Source organism: Lepidothrix coronata, unplaced genomic scaffold (assembly GCF_001604755.1).
Source record: "Lepidothrix coronata isolate B3197 unplaced genomic scaffold, Lepidothrix_coronata-1.0 Scaffold113, whole genome shotgun sequence".
Lineage (NCBI taxonomy): Eukaryota > Metazoa > Chordata > Aves > Passeriformes > Pipridae > Lepidothrix > Lepidothrix coronata.
Window position 1 is genome coordinate 2,688,835 of NW_016690293.1, and position 19,385 is coordinate 2,708,219.

The 19,385-nt window shown below is 37.2% G+C and overlaps 1 protein-coding gene across 1 annotated transcript in view; it reads left to right on the forward strand.

Annotated features, from left to right (window-relative positions):
* NBAS (neuroblastoma amplified sequence) overlaps positions 1–19,385 on the forward strand; it is a 165,869-nt gene that overhangs the window by 78,120 nt on the left and 68,364 nt on the right. Inside the window, exons 39-41 of the mRNA XM_017824811.1 lie at positions 3,400–3,476; positions 3,984–4,121; positions 18,886–19,115. Of these exons, the coding sequence (XP_017680300.1) occupies positions 3,400–3,476; positions 3,984–4,121; positions 18,886–19,115 (445 nt within the window). The remainder of the gene's footprint in view (positions 1–3,399; positions 3,477–3,983; positions 4,122–18,885; positions 19,116–19,385) is intronic.

Consider the following 19,385-nt stretch of genomic DNA (forward strand, 5'->3'; position numbering starts at 1 on the left):
GTTGGGGACTTTCATCTGAAGAAGAAAAGAAATTTTAGATTCCAACTTCAGTTTTTGAGCTTCTGTGTTCTTCCTCTTAAGTGTGCAGTCTGATGTTTTTACCATTTTAATACTTTTATCCTCTTCCACCACTTCTGATAATCAATCTGAATTACACTTAGAAGTCTCTCCATCTGCGCTATGGAACAGAGTTCTGTGTTTTTCTCAGGAAAGCTGTTTTTATTCTATACCCAGCAATCCTGCTGTATGATAGTCAGTAAGCAGTTTTGTTACATTTAAACATAAGTGTAACATAGCTTTCTCTAAATAAAGGGATTAGTAATTTGCTGTTTGTAATGTTTTTAGCCCTGGATTAGTGGCATTGGATCCTACCTCTTCCCCATTCTTAAAGCTTTATCAATTCTCATGAAAGTCCTAATGGTGAGTTAACACTTTCAGGATTGTGGAGCTTGAAAATGTGCATATTAATAGAATACAGCTAAAATTTAAAATTGAAAAATCACACAAATATGAATCTCATTTATTATTCAGCAGTTTTCTTGTTTTCAGGTTTACTGTATGGTTTTCATGAATGCTAATATGAGGTGTTAGCTACTATACTAGTAACTAACGACCATAGCAGATTTCAGTTGATTTTGCTGACAAGTAGATAGATTAGGTACTAAACTCAAAGTAAACAAACCCAAGAAAGTTGGTCATGCCTATTAATCCTCAGGAGTTTTAGAACAAATAATAGCTTAATGTTTTCCATGTTTTTGTAATTGCTTGTGGATACGGCTGTTTAACTGCCATATATACTTCTAAGTTTAGTGACATTTTTTCATGTGCTAAATGAACAATTGAAGACTTGAAGCTGTTTTTACATTTTTTTGCAGGGAAAAAAACCAAGAATGTGGGAAGTGAGTTGAAACCTCCTAGGTATTAATAAATTCCAATTTTCACAAATAAACCATTTTATTCTTACATTGCTGTTCAAGCAGGCTTGTGGCATAAAGACCTGCTCAGGAAATAAAAGTTATTCATAGAATCTAGAATGTTTTGTGTCTCGCTAAGAAAGTACTGTTTGTGGGACAGTAGCCTTGCTTGTCACTGCCTGCCCTCCCTGGTTTGCCAACCCTGTAATGTCTAATCTCTCTGGCAAATTTCAAATTTGGCAGTGGTCACTAAGTTACTGTAAAATTTGTCAATGTGTATGAGATGACAGAGTGACATCCTGCTAATGTCTGGAGCCTGTGATTTGATCTCAGCTCTGGTAGGCATCAGAGGATTCCTGTAGGGCTTCACTATGGGATGTTGGCTGTATGCAATTAGTCTGCATACAGACTATATATACGTCTGTATACACGTGTGTTTGTGTATGTGTAAAGTGGATACATGAACACATACCATGACCACACAAATGGTCACAGAAAATTTGTGTTAATTGAATCAGTACAGGAGATGTTTTGTTTTATTTTCTCAGAAGGTACGACAATGGAAGCAGGTCTTTCTTCTTAAGTACATTCTGTCAGCTGGGATGCCATTGAGTTGAGCTTCATGCAAGAGTATGAATAAAATCATATTGTTTTCTGGCCCTGTGTTGGTGCTGTGCTCTTTTTCATGATTGGTATCTGAATGGTGAAGATCCATTTTTGCTAGTGTGGCAGTTGTCATGTTGGGGATGTTAAGTTGGAAGAGAACCCACAATTTATTGTGTGTTTGCAAGGCTTTGCAACCATTAATTTTCCAGAGAAAGGGTAAAGGGGGCAGCGCTGAAATGCTTCTTTGCTTTCTCCCTTGTTTTTTTTTTTTTATGTTTTAACTAGAGGTGGTCGTGAGAATATATAAAGTAACTTTGTTTGTGCCCAGAGGAGGAACTACCAATTTTGCAAGATAATTTGTCAAGATTCTAATATTAGATATTTCTAGAGTCTTCCTGTGTTTGCTTGGACAGCATACAGGTTATTTGGAGTGTAGCAGAATGATCGGTCAGCAGCAAGAAGCTGTTTGAAGCACAGTGAAAGCTATTAGCAGCACAGAGCAAAGGTGCTGTTGGACAGGCTTGTGTTTGCAGTAACTGTGACCTATTGCTGTGTAGGCAGCCTCTGTGGTGACTTGTCACATAGAAATTTAGGGTTTGTAGATGGCCAAGGGCCAGCATGTAAATCCACTTCAGGCTGATGGCAAATTAATGATAATCTGAAAATTGTAATTGGTCATTCAAGCCTTTTATAAATTATTCTTCAGAACAAAGAATTCACTGGGGGACTGTGTGTGCAGAGTAATCAGGTTCCTTGCCAGCACACCCTGCAGAGTAGTTTGTGTAATATGGGAATACAGGTGTTTGAGACTTCCTTGAAATAAACAAAGTTGGAAGATAACTTCTACCTATTGGAATAATATTGATATTAATAATATTAGTAATAATATCCTCTATAAAAAAGTGAACCATAATTGTATTTTTTGGTGTACTTACATTTTCCTATGCAATTTCTTGTCCAAGTTCCATAAGATTTTTGAAGTTGTCCCTGGAAATAATAATTTATATTCTCTACCCCTAATATTAAGTTTATTACAACAATCATTAGTCTGTAATTGTTTGTTGGAACTTTCATAGCAACCACAGTGATGCTTGATTTTAGCACAGAAGAAAACTGCATGAAGGAGAAATTCTGTTACTAATTAAACAACCTTGGGTGCTTATATTATGACTGCATATTGGTTCTCCAATTTGTGTAATTTGTAAAGTACAGTGGGTTTTTTAAATGAAAAAACTCCAAGTTTGATATCTATAATGTAGGAAAAGCAGATAATTTCTGTGTCAGTTTTACCAGAAGTATATGTTTTTATAATCAGAGTACTTATTCTTGATGCATTGATTTCAATTGTGGTAGTGCTGATACTTGTGTTTGCAATATGTGGCAGGACTTGTTTTTGGTGTTTCTTATGACACTTGCAGCTTTTAAAAATTATTTTAATTTTTAATTGAGGCAGAAATTTTTAATATGGTTTGTCACGTTCAGTGATGAGTTAATTAGAGCTGAGGCTTGAAGAAAAGACATTTTTTACCATTCCTGAGATTGATACCTTGGAACTCTTACAACATTACATTAGTGCCTTGATTTTACAAGAGAAAGATTTACTTGTAAATCAGTACAGGTGGCTTTGTTTAGCATCTCTTACTCCACAGTCTCATTCTTGTTTGGTTAATGTATCAAACACTTTGCCTGGAAGTTAAGGTAAAGCCGTGCTTGAGTTTAATGACATATTATCTGTTTCTGGATTGTGCTGATAAGTGTTTAATTGAGTATATATAGCTTCAAGCTAGTGTCTAATAAAATACAGTTGCACTGCAAACATTTCATTTGCTAGTTGTCAAGGCTAGATGGGTCACTAATTCAAGCTTTGTTTCTGCTCCAGTTCTGCTACAACTGGCAAGTGATGCTTTACCAAATGATGCAGCCTTGTCTCTTGCCTATCTACTTGCACTGCCACAGGTATGTTGATAGTGAAAGACTATTCATAGCATTTCAAAATTCCGTAATAAAATTTCATTTCCTTTGAGTTTTAAAATCTGAAAATTTGAATACACAATTTTAGAGATTTGGCTGGTGCATTTAAAGGGAATTGAGCAAATGCCAGTGGACTGGCTAATGAGCAGGCCACTGGTGAAAAGACACATTTTCTTATTTAAAATAGAAGTTGGACCCAACTGACTGACAATTATAATGTAGCTCAGAAATATGGATAATAACCTTGTGGTAAAGAAGCAGCAAAACTGTAGTTATAAAATAATTTTTGTTAGGTGTTTGTGCAAGGGGGAAGAAAAACACCATAATGTAGAATTATCTTTGTGTGTGGAGGTTACTGATTTACTTCTGTGCCAGAAAAACACAGTCAGAACTATTTCTAAATCACAGCAAGTAGCTTTTTAGGAAGTTTGTATGCTTAATGTTGTATGCTTGCTAATTCTTTCATCTAAATTAATGTTCTCTTTCTTCTAGGTGGTAGATGCCAACAAATTCTTTGAAAAGCAATTACATTCTGCGTTATCTCTCCAGCTGGCAAGTTATTACTATAGCCTGCAGATCTATGCTTGTTTGGCACCATGTTTCAAGGACAAATGCCACCCTCTCTACAGGGTTAGTACTCTTTCTTTTTAAAACCACATTCATTAATGTGCAGCATAAAAGCTATTCTGAAAAGCCAGTACATGAGTTAAGCCTGTTAAGGAGCTGATCTGACTTATGCTGTGAGCAGCCTGTTACGTTATGCATAATTATTCTTCTACAGTGCTGTAAACAGACAAGTACTTCACAATTTGTGGAAGAGTTTTTGAAGAACAATATCAAGTGTCATTTTTAGGTAATAGCACTATCAGTCTTCAAAGTAGCTTATAAACACTGAGCAATAAGGAGTATGGTTTATGCTGTCATCTTGCAATACTGTATACAATGCGATAAAATACTTCCTAGTGAAAGGGAAGAGTCCATTTCTACAAGAGCAGTGCTATTCAGAAAGTTTCCATAGCCTTCCCTGAGGTATGTTGGTTTGTATTTCTGTTTACATGCGGTGTTTTGAAAATTCATCCTCATTCATTGATGATTTTTTCTGTTTCCTTTGACAAGTTTCTCATTTTGAAATGGCACAGCTTTGCTCCTTATCCATTGCCTGTGATTAAAGCAGTTACATGGTAAACTCCAAACTAAATTGAAGAGGTAACATACATTTCAGTAAGGCACGAATTGCCATTCTTCTTAAGATACCTGTGTAAAAACTCTGCCACTCCAAGAGAACCTTTGTGAAGTTACACCAGTTCTTTGCTCCTGTGCAGAAGCTCTCATAACTGGTTGTTTTTCAGCCTAGCTTTGAATTACAGCTAAAAGAACACTTATGGTCACAAGTTTTCTGAAAAGAAAGACCAGTAATCACCACTGTGGCATGGGAGGAGATTTTTTTTCCATGTTCAGAATGACTCCTGATTTACAGTGGAAAACCTGTTTTGATATTTGCCCAGTTCTGCAGTTGGGAAGCCTTTCATATTCCTGATGCGATTTGCATTTTACTGTCTTCTGTTTAGAAGCTAAAGGAAAATGTAGCCCACAACTGGAAACTGTGGTGCTTGCAAAATATGTTGGTTGTGAGGAATTCATGTTTGTTAAAAAACTTTCTTTGAGCTTATAGGTCTGTCTGCTGCAAGACAGCTTGGATAAAAAAAAGATTTGGTTTGTTCTTTTTTTTTTGTTAGTTTAGCTTTTTTAAACAGTCCTATTTTCTAGGAAGTGCTATGAAGGCTTTGAAAAGTGTAAGCCGTAAGAATGAGGACAGAAATGTTAGACTGAACTATTTGTGCTCCCATTGCCATTTAATGAGCAAAGTCCTGTCAATGGCACCACGTAGTTTAACTCATACCGATGTCATCTTTGACTTAATCTTTTGTTCCATCTGGGTAAAATACTGATAGTGATAAATAGTGGATTCCAGGTTGCTTGCTAAAAACAATATATTCTCTGTTTAAGCTGCTCTTAAACAGTAGTTTTTGAAAATATGAGAAGATTCTGAGGGAACAGCACAAGAAGAAAAAGAGAAAAAACCCCACAAAACCAGCATTGGATGTCCAGTAAGAAGAAAATGACATAGACAAATTACCTTCATTATTACTAATTCCAAGGGTATCAAGTGAAAGAATGTCCCTGAAGTAGAAAACAAGAAGTAGAAACAGATGCTTTTCACCAATATAAATGCACTTTTTTTTCGTCAATTAAAAAAAAAAAACAACCAAAAAAAACCCCCAAACAAAAAAACCGCACCTGAACTCCAGACTTAAATACTTGGTTTATACTGCAAAATGGTCATTTGGTTAAATTTATACCTGGTAATAAAGAATGACTTCACTTGCAAGTTGGTTTCATCAATGCCATACAAGTTGCTATCCATGGGAATAGACCTAGCTATGGTTTTTATTTTTGTGTTTCCTAATCTGTGGGAGGGAAAAAAAATTGATCGCAAACTTCTATGAAGATGTTACAGTCAGTTGTAGGTGTCATTCCATAGAAGATTGTCTTCCAACTCACGTCACTGATGTCTTGCATCACCTTTATCTTCTGACTGTCTACCAAAGCAGAAGTGTGTCCCTACATCCTTTAAGTGCCTAATTCAAAGCTATGCATTACTCTTAGAAGATCACTGAGTGCATTCTTGTGGGTGAAGGTGTTTTCCCTGTTCTAAATCTTTACATAGTCAGTGAAGATGTAAATCTGGCATTTCAGCCACATGCTGAGAAGGTGAATCTTCAAGATCATAGAGCACATATTTCTGTCTAACAGCACCTAAGTCACAGTAGGTGTGATTTCTCTAGTCTGTTTAATCAAGTATCCCATCAGGAAACTCTAGCTGAATTTATAAGAAACTGCATAGAAGCGTAGAAAACACCCACTTCACGTGTTTCTCATTTTAAAATGACATTATTTGGAAACAGTAAATGAGTAGCTCTGACATAATGGGGAAAATGTCACAATGGAAATGACAGAGGATATTGTTCTAAGGATAGTGGGGAGTATGGGGAGAGTTCCTCTTTCATTGGCTAGGACAGACTCTTAAGCCTTGATAGTTAGTCAGGAAAGATATTTTGAAGAAATCATTGGGTCTGTTGCAAGGAGGCTTGATTTTGTTGTTACTGTTGTTTTAATTGTGACATGAAATACTGACAGCTAATATCTGCACATCAAACTAGAATCATAAATTGCTAGAAATTCTCATTATCTTTTTTTGTACTGTTGATGTCCAAAAGGAAATCAGCTTGATAATTTCAGTTTCTGATGAAGTTATTACTTTGCTTTAAGGACAAACAAAGGGATTTGGTTGTAAAGTATTGCTTTAATTTTTGTGCCCAAGACAATTTGGAATTTTAGTTGTTACAATAATATAAACACAACAGCCATAGTTCAGGGCATCTGAGCTATATTGCTTTTTTATCCTGAGGAATATTTTAAAAGAGCTCTCCAACCAAATAAAGCCACAGATAAAGGTCTGTAAGATACTGCCAGAAAGAAGAAGAAAGCAAAATTTCCAGAAATGGACTGTCTATGGAATGTATTTGTGTGAGAAGACTCATTGCCCCTTGAGATGCTGTATTTATTTTTGGTTTAGGTCTGTACTGGCTGAGCAAGGATGGGATTAACTTTCTTCATTGAAGCTGTACTTTGCCTTTGTGGCTAGAAGTGTTGATAACACTCTTGTGTTTTGTCTGTTGCTTGCTTGCACAGCATCAAGGCTGTTGCCCCACTGCCACTCTGCTCACTAATTCTGAGTCTTGATGAAAAGCTGTACAGCTGAGGAAGAAATTTGCTGGATAATTCATGTTATTAACAGCTTATCTCCTCATTTGTCCTATCCTGGTGATCCGATAATGGACCAGAATAAATTGTTTACTCTAGAAAGGAGTGAAAAAGTTTAATTATCCTGAGGTTAATTAATATGTTCCTGTCTCATGCTAATAACCTGTTGCTGAGATCTTTCTGCAGTTTTGGAGAGGATTATTTTACTGACCTTGTCTGGGGGGCAAGCTTTTCTTGGAGCATCAAACAACAGTTCTAACAAATACTGCTAAGTTATAGAGGGGGATGGGAATTTTGCAGTTAGTAGCAGATGTGGAAAGTTGCTGTTAGCAGAAAATTCTTACTTTTTATTTTATTCCCTTACATGTTCCTTTTCATTCAAGAAAGTGAATTTGATTCCTGTCCTTTTGTGCATTGCAGCTGGCAATATGTTGAAATGGTAAGCTCAGAGAGTCTGCTTAGTGATGCTTTTGTTGCAGCCTGGAGTTGGTGAAGAAGCTGGGAGTTCAGTTCCACAGAGTTAAGTAGCCTGATATAACTGGCTTTTTAGCCACTACGTGACTGGGTAGATTTATGCAGTGAACTTGAGCTCTGTGCACTTTACCTGCTTCCCTTTTCTTTTGCTTGCTGCTTTGGAAAGCATCTATCAACCTCTCTAAGAGGCAGAATTGGGTCAAAGGAAGAGTGCTTTGAACTTGGAACTGAATCTGTTGGTCTTATGGGACTTCATTCTGCAGGCTTGACCTGGCTCCCAAGATGGTTCTCTTGGTTGATCTAAGGTTACAAATACAGTTCTGTTACTCCAGAGAAGCAAAGCTCCCAGCTATGGTCCATATGCTGCAGCTTTAGGTAATACTCTGATATAAGATGTTGAAAATAAAGACTTAATTTGAAATGGAAATTAGTAGTGTATAGAAGGCTGTATGCAGGAAGAGGGAGAGAGGCATGTCTGATGGGCTAACAGATGTATTAACCATATTTTATAATGTCTAATGGCTTTAAGCTGATTACATGGAACTGTAGCACAGCTAGAAGTTAAGTGTATACACATGAGGTAATCTCTCATTGGAAATTGAATGCTCATTAAATGGTTGCATATTGGCTTGAGTTTAATGATATTATCCTATCACATTCCTAAATTATGAACTTAGCCTACTAGAAATAGTATATATATTTTTAATCTTAAATTGGATTTGTGTGCATGATGTTTTACTGGAGTTTATTAACACCAATGTGCAAAACTGACAAACTGTGTCAGGCAGACTTTTTTCATTCTGTCTGGACATTCAGCTTTTCATTCATGAATGCAATGGGTAGCACTAAGTCTGTTGTAGATGGTAAAATGGTAGTGCACTTTATTGTTGGCCTATAATGGACTTAAAACTTGACCTTTACTTTTACTACCATTTTAAGTCCTGATTCAAGCCCTTGTCTACTCTTTGGCACCTCTTTCTGTTTGGTTAGTGATGCTGAAAACTAACAAGTTTCCTTTGGCAGTGTAACTTCTCCCTGTTGCTTCAGTGTTTGAATTTTCTGTTGTATGTTCTGCATCAAGTTCAAGTTTCTTTGCTGATCTTTAGGTTGTTCCACTTCCTTTTCACAATGCTCTTTATGCCTAATACTTCTTATTGTTTTATGTACCACGCTGCTTGCTTATACATGTTCAGGTATTATTACTCATTAATACTTGGAGAATGAGTCTGTTTCATTTGGTGTATGCTTCTGTTTCCAAGTCCAGTGCATACCTGATAGTTCCAAAAGCAAAACTGGGATAGATTAGTGTATAACTCCTTGAATCTATGCTGCACTATTCTCTCTCTCATTGATCTTCCTTCGTGTATGTGGAGTCTGTGACAGAGAGGACAATCAGAGAAAAGGAAGGCAGTGGCAGAAGGCACCATGAATGAGACATTAACTGGCAGACAAAGAACTGGTCTTGGGAGAAGTTTTCTTTAACTTTAAAAAAAAAAAAAAGTAGGCCAAAATATTTATTGATGATTTATTGGTCATCTTTTCTTCAGGTCATCAGTAAGGGATTCTGAATAAAAATCTACCCCTCGAAGACTTGCTGCTGGCTCTCTCCTATCTGAAACATGGTCTCTAAGCTTTTACTTCTCTTTTCACTGGATTTCAGTTCTTCCAATCTATTGGCAACCTAAGTTTCCAGACTGGACTTTGGTAGGGAAACTTGTGAAAGTATTTGAAAAGATCTGTGTATATTTTGTCACAGGATTCCTTTTGTCCATGTGCTCTTTGATACCCTCATAACCCTCCAGCAAGTGAACAAAGTGGATTTTCCTTTACAGAGGCCATGCTGACTCTTTCCCACCAATCTGTTAATGATCAAAGGTCTTACAATTTGTTATATAGTCTACGATCTTGCCAGGGATGGACATTTGACTTGCTGGTCTGTCATCCCTATGAGAATTCCTTTTACATCCTGTCTTTTCAGATGAGACTGGCACTCTGGCACACTATTTTTTTATAATGTTCGTTGATGCACCTTCACCTGCCATTTAACAGAATTTCACAGTTGTTTTCCTTGAGAACTGAAGGGTGAATGCCATCTGATTGTGGTGGTGTGCAAATGTATAGCTGACACTTTCCAGATTCTTCTGACTCATCTGGATCATATTGAGCTCTCTACCCCCCACACTTTCAGTGGTCAGGGCTGGCACAAAGATCTCATGATTTACATACACTGTTATGGACTTACCCATCAGTGCTCCTTCCACACCGTTTCACCAAGTGATCCTACCACTTCTCTACTTGGCTTTCTGATTTTGAGTGACTTTCCAGAACTTTTCTGCTATCAGCTTTACCGTTCTTTATAAGTCACTTTCCAGACCCTTTTTAGCACTCTTAGTTTCCTCTGTAGCATGTCACATTTTGTGAGTTTTACTCATTGATTTGTTTATTGCTCAGTGATATCTCAACACGTAATCCCACATCTTTTAAATGAGTGAATGACTAAGCTATTAAAAAATGGAGAACTGACTAAATTGCTATGTCCAAAAGCTTAAAGCTCAAATGAGCTCCTGAAGTAGCAGTCTTGGTGGTTAGTTTTGAACATCTTCTGATATGATCCCTAAAGTACTTACTAATTCATCAGTTAGGAACATTACAGCCAGATTGTCTCAACTAGATTCCTTTGGTTGAGATGTGTTTGCTGTGGGTAAGGTAATGTTTCACACATCCTCATCTTCCTTTGTTAAACATAAAAGATGACAAAATACTGCCATTCTTAGTTAGGTGACTCAGAAAGATCTATTGTTAAATAGTTGTTTGCTACTACCTCCCAACCCATTTCATTTCTTCAAGATAAAGTGTGCTTATGAAAAGTGATCTTCAAGTGTTGCTTATTTGTTTCTCAAGGGTGATATGAGCCATTCTGTTAAATCCTACTTCTGGAGGAGTATTGTTGTTCTTTAGTCAGCTGTTTAGAAATATTCTTTTAGAAAAGAGGATCTTCAAACCAGCCTTGCATATCAGCAGAGGGTTGAGGTCTACCTTGCCTGTGTTCCTCTGGAGATACATTTGTGGCTTTCTTGCAAGGAGGTGGTTGGGATAAGTACTAATCCTTTCCTTCTCTCAAAGCGTTTTGTTCTCTGGGAAACAGTACAAAGGTGACCAGCAGCTTTTTGAAGCAGTCTTACCCTAGTCAAGGGGCTTTATCTTCTCTTTTACATTTGTTTTCTGAGCTTCTATAACTGCCTTCTCTAGTCAGTGAGCATCATGAACTTTGCAAGCAGTCTGATTGAAATTTGCTAGTCATCTTAGAGCAAAAAAACCCCATTTTAACAAAATTTTATTCATCTGAGTTGGCAATATAGGTAACTTTTCAGACAGTGCTGAATTTCCATTGTGTGAGAGAGTAGGCTTCGCCATCTCTGTTTTTTAGTGGTTTGGCTGGTTTGATGGTGGGGTTTTTTGGTTTGTTGGGTTGTTTTTGTTTGTTTGTTTTTTCATCTGGAGGATTGAGGATAAATCTAGACTGGCCTCTATATTTAGCTGACAAAGCTATTCATGAAAATGTACATCACAAGAAGAGAAGGGGGTCGCGGAGAAGTCTGTGCTTCTAATCAGAAACGCTAGCAGTCCCTGGATTAGGATGAAAAAATATCTAACTTCTCATATTTTAATAGCTGTCAGGAAAGAGTAAATGAATTGTTTTGTAGCTTGTGGAGTATATAGTTTTCAAACTGTAAATTAGTAAGACACAGAAAATATTTGCACATATCCAGTCAAGTAACTTTGCAAATGAAAAGGATACAATATTGCACTTAAATTAAAACTGTATCGTATTGCAGTCAAGTTTTACAAGTAGGACTGTGTGCTTATCCCAAAGTCTGTATATGACTACAGCTACTGCTATATAGGTCGAGATTAAAGACATTCTAAAAGAATAGACAATACTATAATTTATTCAAAAAGAAAGCACTTTTCTCCTTTTTTTGAAGAGAAAAGGAAGATAGACAAAAGGTTAGGATAATTATCTAAAGGGTAACATTATTTACTGAGAATAATGCTGACTGCAAATGGGAAATGAATCATATAATATTAATTTAGTAGGCACTTCACTCAAAGCCATGTAGTAATTGTCTATTTTTGGAGGTGTTCTTTTGGTTCACACTTCAACCTTTTATATATCATGTGTTATTTCCACTAAAGCAGCTGTCAGGTGAAATGATGGGATGAGATTTTTCTATGTAAACCTGACTTATCAATGTCTTACTCAATAAGAGAGAGTCAGTAAGAGAACACAAGGTAGAAAATAAATTATAAAAGCATCTTCTCTTGGGACAAATTATTCCTCACTTGTTTCAATAGCTGTTGGAAATCAAAGCAAAAAAGTCTTTCTCTGAGGAGAAATTCAACATGAGCCAACAATGTGAACTCACAGCCCATGAAGCCAACTGTATCCTGGGCTGTGTCCAAAGCATCGTGACCAGCAGGCCAAGGGAGGGGATTCTGCCCCTCTGCTCTGGTGAGACCCCACCTCTAGTATGAAACAGGAGGCCAGGCACAAAAGAGTTAACTAAGAAATTTGGACCTGCTAACAAGCTACTAACATCCAAAACGATCTGTGCTTGTTCTGTTCTACTTGCTGGACCACAACTTAAAAGAATGGAAAAAGAATCATAGAATAGGTCTAGAGGTAATAAATTAAGATGCAGTAGGATAAGGTAGACATTTGAATAGAAGAAACAGGCTGGGAGCCAAGGCCTTCTCCAAACCTCAGTGAGCGGGTCAAGAACAATAGAAGAGAAGGGAGGTCAGGCCGAGGAAGACAAGAATTAGCCCCCAGACCCATGGGATGAAGAGCGGATGTCCCACCAAAATTGAGGGCCAAGAGAAGGACCGCCCCAAGCCCTGCCTGAGCTCCACCTATACTCCGCCTGTTATTAATATGTATAGATAGATGTCGTAATCACTTGAATATGCATTTAATCACATCTGAAAATTGTATAAAAATGCTGATTTTGTGTGAAGCCTTCGAGCAAGTTTGTCCAGCGCGAGCTGGCTTGCTCCCAACGTTGAATAAACAAATACCTTGCTGCTTAAAGATAAAAAAAGTCTCTGAGCAGTTTCGCAGACCGATTTTTCGGATTCAGGTACTGCAACCAGGTCTGGGGTCTATAACCTAAAAAAAGGTTGGAGTGAGTCCAGAGGAGGCTACAGAGATGATCACCTCTCCTACAAGAAAAGGCTGAGAGAATTGAGGTTGTTTAGCCTGGAGGAGAAGGCTCTGGGGAGACCTTATAGCTCCTCCCAGTACCTAAAGGGGCTACAAGAGAGCTGGACAGAGACTTTTTGCAAGGACATGTGGGGACAAGACAAGGGAGAATGGCTTTAAATGGAAAGAGTGTAGGTTTAGATTAACTATTAGGAAGAAATTCTTCACTGTGAGGTGCTGAGACACAGGCACAGGTTGCCCAGAAAAGCTGTGGCTGCCCCATTCCTGGAAGTGTTCAAGGCCAGGTTGGGAGGGACTTTGAGCAGAAGAAGGTGGCCCTGCCCATGGCAGGAGTGTTGGAACCAGATGGTCTTTAAGGTTCCTTCCAACCCAGGCCATTCAATGATTTTATGAAAACAGCACTAGAACAATTTGTTCAGCTCTTCAAACACAAGTGTTTAACATAACTGTAGAAACAACTGCCTGGATAACTTTTCCAATTACTTTTAAGTTATATTACTGAACAGCAACCTTTTGCCTTATTTTTTGATTCCTGCAGCAGTGCAGTGATCCAGGAGTGTTTGTTTTATACAAGTCACTCATCGGCAATGAAATCTTAAAACATTGTTTCAGTTTTTGGAAAAAAAGAGAAATATGGATGAAATTCGTGGTGAAGATGGGAAGAGAAGCTAGGGAATTGAAGTCCACAGCTGCATTCCTGGATCTACATAATCCAGATATACATTTTTTAGTAGAGTAGGAAACTGCTTGTTTGCATCACTCGTGTGATCACATACTGTGGCGAGAAGCATTTTTAAAGAGTACGGACAGGCTTTAAAATCATTATACTTAAATATACCTGAGACTTTAGAGTATGTTACAAAAACTTCTGATAGATGATTAAAAATCTGAAACAGAATATTGTTTTAATATCTGAATGTGTATGACCTATAGGTTTAATAATAGTGAATTTATTGCTTAGCTCTCTACTTCATTTTTTAGATAAGTTTGTACAATTTTATTCTGATTTATCTTTTAGGTTATAAAAGGTATTCTAGTAGGTATTCTTACATGTTGACCTGGTCTGGTTTCACTTGTGGGTGATGAGCTGCTGCTTCCTGTATCCACTTCAAAAATGGTTGCAAAAGCTGACCCTGAACAAACCTGTGTTGTCACTCAACAATATATGTAGCTGCAGCAGTGGAAGGACAAAGAGTGTTGAGGTATCCTTGCACTTGAGTGATGTGACAGTACAGGTTTTATTTCTGAGATGTCCTGGTCTTCCATCTTGGCTGTACACTTGCTCTTTTTCTTTGAGCAGATCAGACGTGAGACAGCTGAGATCTGAAAGGTTGGCCACCCCACATCACATGGTGCAGTATCCAAGTTAATGTACTCTTGACTCACAGCATGGCAACAGTCTCAAAGAGAAGTGTCATTAATTTAATTAATGAAAAACTGTCCTGTGGAGAGATGGTGTTTACTTCTCAAGTGAACAGGCACATTCAGGATTTTACTTCTTGAGTGAACTGTTTCTTTCCTGTGATTTTTTTTTTCCCCTCCAGTATGTGAGGAAAAGTATCACCTATATGTGCTTCACTTCATTCTTCTTTTCCTGCCTTCCCCTCCATCAAATTTGTAGCACATTGAATCTCTTGCTACACAGATTGTGGTAGTTGCTGCAAGGATTAGGGAGAGCTCTCCTTTCTGAAATAGAAATGCTTTCTAGAGGTGTGGTTTGGTTCCCTTAGCAGCACTGGCGATGGGCAACAACTAAAGGCAGGGCCATGGGCATAATACAAGTGTGTCTGCAGCAGGAATTTTACACCCTGCTCCGTGTTCTCCCTTGGGCATGTGCTGTCATCTAGTTTTGCTAACCATGAGGGTTTTGCTTTGTTTATGTGTCTCCCTCTCTGGCACAATCTCTTTCTAGGATCACTTAAAATGGTGTAGAACAAGTGTGGTGTTACAAGGATCTAGACCCAAGGGAACATGCCCTCTGCTCTCCCCTTCATATTTCTGTGGCTCACCACAGTTGTGGCTTTTGAACATTGCCAAAAAATCACAGTTCAAAGGTGATGGAAATGTTTTGCAACTTCAGTCCAGAAAGGTCCACAATGTCAGTAATGTATTTGGGAGGATTATGAGCGGATTAGCCTCTGATGATCTAAGCAGTTTTTCTCATCAGTTTTTCTGATCATTTGCAGTCTCTAGATCATTTACATTAAAACAAAATCAAAAGCATAATATTTCTTTTAGAACAATTGGAAAGGTTCTCAGTCTTAAAAGGAGAAAACAAGCTAAATAGCCTTACAGTGATCTAGTATCTCCATGATGTCTTTTTAATATTTATCTCTCTTACCATAGTTGTAAAATTATTGCCACTTCCTGAGCAGGAGAGTAATAGGAGAAAAGCTCATACTTTTTTTATTTGTTTGTTTGTTCCTGGTATGTATGGCTGAATTAAGTCTTTTAGAGAGATTTGAAAGAAAAAAAATCAGCAACTTGCCAGGAAAAAAAATCTTGGCAAGATTAATTGAGGCATCAGGGTAAAGAAATTCCAAGATCAAACCCTCCTATCTCTTTTTAAAACCAATTTTTTTATAATGTCACAGTGACAGATTTTGATGGGCTTCACAGGTGTCACTCCCAGAGGGTGGTCAAAAAGAAATAGCTGCTTTAAAACGTCTACTCAGGTCGACCTTGTTCCCCAGCTGAGACTTACTGCTAATGGCTGGTGGTGCAGTAGGGATAGTAATTTGTACTGATCTCTGATGAGTAAATCACGTCTAATAGCATGAAATTAAATTAACTTTATGCTTAACTTTATGTTTTTTCTATTCTGTCCAACTTTTATTTTTCCTTAATTCTCAAGCAAGGCCTCTGTCAGCACAAATACAGTGTTAGCCCAATAAGTGAATAAAATGCATTGGCAGGTAGTTCATGAGGGATTTCCCGTGGCAGTGCTAGGGACGCCTCCGAGTTAAGGGTCAGCTCTTGTGGCTTCTCTGGAAACTTACCCTGTTTCCTGCTGTGTGTTTGTATGCAAAATACCCTTCCTGAATGATTACAGGGAGTTCAAGTGTCAGAGGTACTGGAGATATTTATCTGACAAAGCTGAGAGATGGACACAATTTCTAACTATCTGAAAGACTCTGAAAAACCAACAGAGAGAATAGTGCTGGTTGGGGTCTATTGGTGTGGATTTTGACAGGTAACATTAGAAAGGGAACAAGTTGAATATGGCTTGTTATTGGTCTTACCTGTCAAAATGAATTTGTATTTACACAATTTGCTTTAGAGTTTTTTATGTTTTTCCCCAAGTGCCTGCTACAATTTGAAGAAAGTTCAAGAATTTGTAAACCCTGTGAATGCTGCAGTAAGAGTCAGACTTTACTGATTTTGCTGATTTTCTTTGTCACCAGCTGCTATTGGTAGTTAATTGTTATGATCTTCTCAATTAAAAACTGTTAAGACTTTTTTGAAAGCTGGCAATACAACTATAATGATCTTTTTGTGTTGTGTTTATTAGAACAAACATCATGTCTAATTGAACTAGGAATCTTATGGATGTAGAAATAGTTGTGCTTATCTTTTAAAAACATGTATTATTAAAAATGTGATGATGTTAAGGAATGAATACTTAAAATTATAAAATACAACTCAATACCAAACACTTTAGTTTTCTATTTTCCCTTTTTTTCATTGAACTTGTGTTGAGTGCCTAATAAATACTGTACAAGCAGCAACTGTTATTTAAGAAAACATTTTAGATGTATAGAGGGAAGACAAATCTGAGAATGAAAACGTGTGTCATTCCAGTAAATGAGTTTTGTAAGCAACTGCCGCTTGGGAAAGTTTGTTTCTTTTATGGATTAAAAAACCTTAGTAAGTCTCAAATTAGATACCAGATAGCAAGAATATTCTTGCATGAAGCAGACTGTGGGATATCTCTAAACTAATTTTGGATTCACATGCTATGATAACTTAGAGCATAGATTTTGTAAAAGACGAAAGAGGACAACACATGATTAAAAGATTTTTTGGTGGCGAAGAGTTCAAGACAATCCTTGGCAACTGCTTGCAGTAAAAACACTCCACTTGTGTTTTCTTAATCTAAATGTATAACTTTATCCTCTGGACTGAAGGGTTTGCACTTTTTTTTTGGCTTACAAATGTATGGATATACATACAGGGGTGTTCATACAGCACATGATTCTGTTATTCTATATCTGTTGTTATTAAGACATTATTTCCAAATACAGTGTTCCTCTGAGCAAACAGGCAGCATTGAAGAGTGCACACAGATGGTTTTAGGTAAATATAACAAATGGGGACTTAATGAAGAGAGAAGAAACCTAGCAAAAGAGAGTGCCAGGGGAGGTTTAGGTTAGACCTTAGAAAGAAATTCTTTACAGAGAGAGTGATCAGACATTGGAATGGGCTGCTCAGGGAGGTGGTAGAGTCACCGTCCCTGGAGGTATTTAAGAAGAGACTGGATGTGGCCTTAGTGCCATGGTCTAGTTGACAGGGTGGTTTTGGGTCAAGGGTTGGATTTCATGATCTCAGAGGTCTTTTCCAACCTGGTTGATTCTGTGATTCTGTGAAATTCACTCACACAGATTGTCAGAGGGACCTGTCTTTCTCAGTGGACTAGAAGTTTTATGCGATTATATTAAACATATTTCCTTGTCTTGTCTCTTTCCCTATCTCCACGCTCTGTTTTCTAGTGTATCACATAGAGTGAGATACCAGGATACATAACAAGCAGTGGATGGGTTTCCAGCTGATATAATTGTGTTCTAGAGGCACTGCTCTGCTTACCTGTCTCTTTTCGAAGATTTTATTATTCTGTTATCAATCTTCTAAGCAACCTTGAAAGAGCTACCAATGTTGTTTATAAAATAAACGAGTTTGCAATGTTTGGAGGGCTTCAGAGGAGTATCATGTGGAGAGGAGAAAGGATGCCTTGTAGCATTTAATGTGACTTGATGAGCAGCCTGTCAACTAAGACTTGAAAAGAAAAAAAAAATCAATTTAGAATGACCAGCGAGTCATGGAAAAATTCAAGTGTGCCTCAAGGTTTAAACTTTTGTTGCCATGTTTTACCCTGCTGTGCACTCTCATTAATGTTCATAAGTTTAGCTTCTAATTTAGCAGAATCATTCTGTAATAAAAAACTCAAAATATATTGATACACTCAACATTTTTTAGATCACAGCAGTTGGATCAGTTGTTTCTTTTAGAAAATATTTCAACTATTTTGGCATCCCTAGGTATTTTTTGGTGGCTCTTTTGTAGGCACTCCTTCCTCAGTGAGTACCACATGTGTCACAGATTTCCCTTTGGCGTTGAGCTTCCGATGGCTTCATTTTTCGTGGAGTAGAGAAATCAAGGTATTGAGTGAGATGAGTGCTTTCATATTACAGACGGCTCTGTTTAAGTGGAGGTTACTAGACATAACCACTGTACAGATCTTGAGATAATTTGGAATGTACATGCATTCCTTATTGATTTCAAACATGCAAACTGTATTTGCTTTGTGTTCTAAATTTTTGCTTTGCTGCCTGGGTTTTTGACTACAGAAGTTATTGGTTTATAAACTATGCACTTGATGTGTAATTTTTAACACAGAAAAGTAAGTTTTATTTGTTTTTGTTTTGTTTGTTTTTAATTTTTGTATCATGGAATATTCTAAAGCATTCCAAAAGGATAAATTTTAATGTCATAGCAAATAGCCCTTACAGAAAATTTGAACTTCTGTTTTACTTAAAGTTTCCCAGAAACAGAAACAAATCTATTAATTCTGAGCACAGGGATCATTTATACATTGATAAATTTTTTTCAGAATTTGCGGGAATTTTTTTAGTTTGTTGTCAATTATTTTCACAGGCTGATCCAAAGGAGTTGATTCAGATGGTCACAAAGCATGTTACTCAGTATGGCTGTGCAGACTGGCCTGAAGAAATCTCCACTTTGATAAATCAGCTGCATTACTACAATGAACGACTACTGGATTTCACTCAAGCTCAGACTCTGCAAGGACTTGGCAAAGGAGTGGATGTGCAGAGATTTACAGCAGATGCACAGTACAAGAGAGAAACAATACTAGGATTGGCAGAGTAAGTCATATCTATTTTGTTTATTTATTTTAGAACAAAATTACTTTAAGCTTTGCATCAGGAGAGTAAAATGAAAGTAATGCTGACCTTTAGAAGGGATAATTTACCAGCTGCTTTAGAGATTTACACTGTAATGCTGCTACAATTGGAGATTTTTCTATTTGACTACTCAAATGAAATGTTGCTCAAATAAATGGATGTATAGCTTTTAATTGAATCTCTAACTCTTTGTTTGTTAGCTGCTAATGTTAAAGTTAATTAGGGATGAAT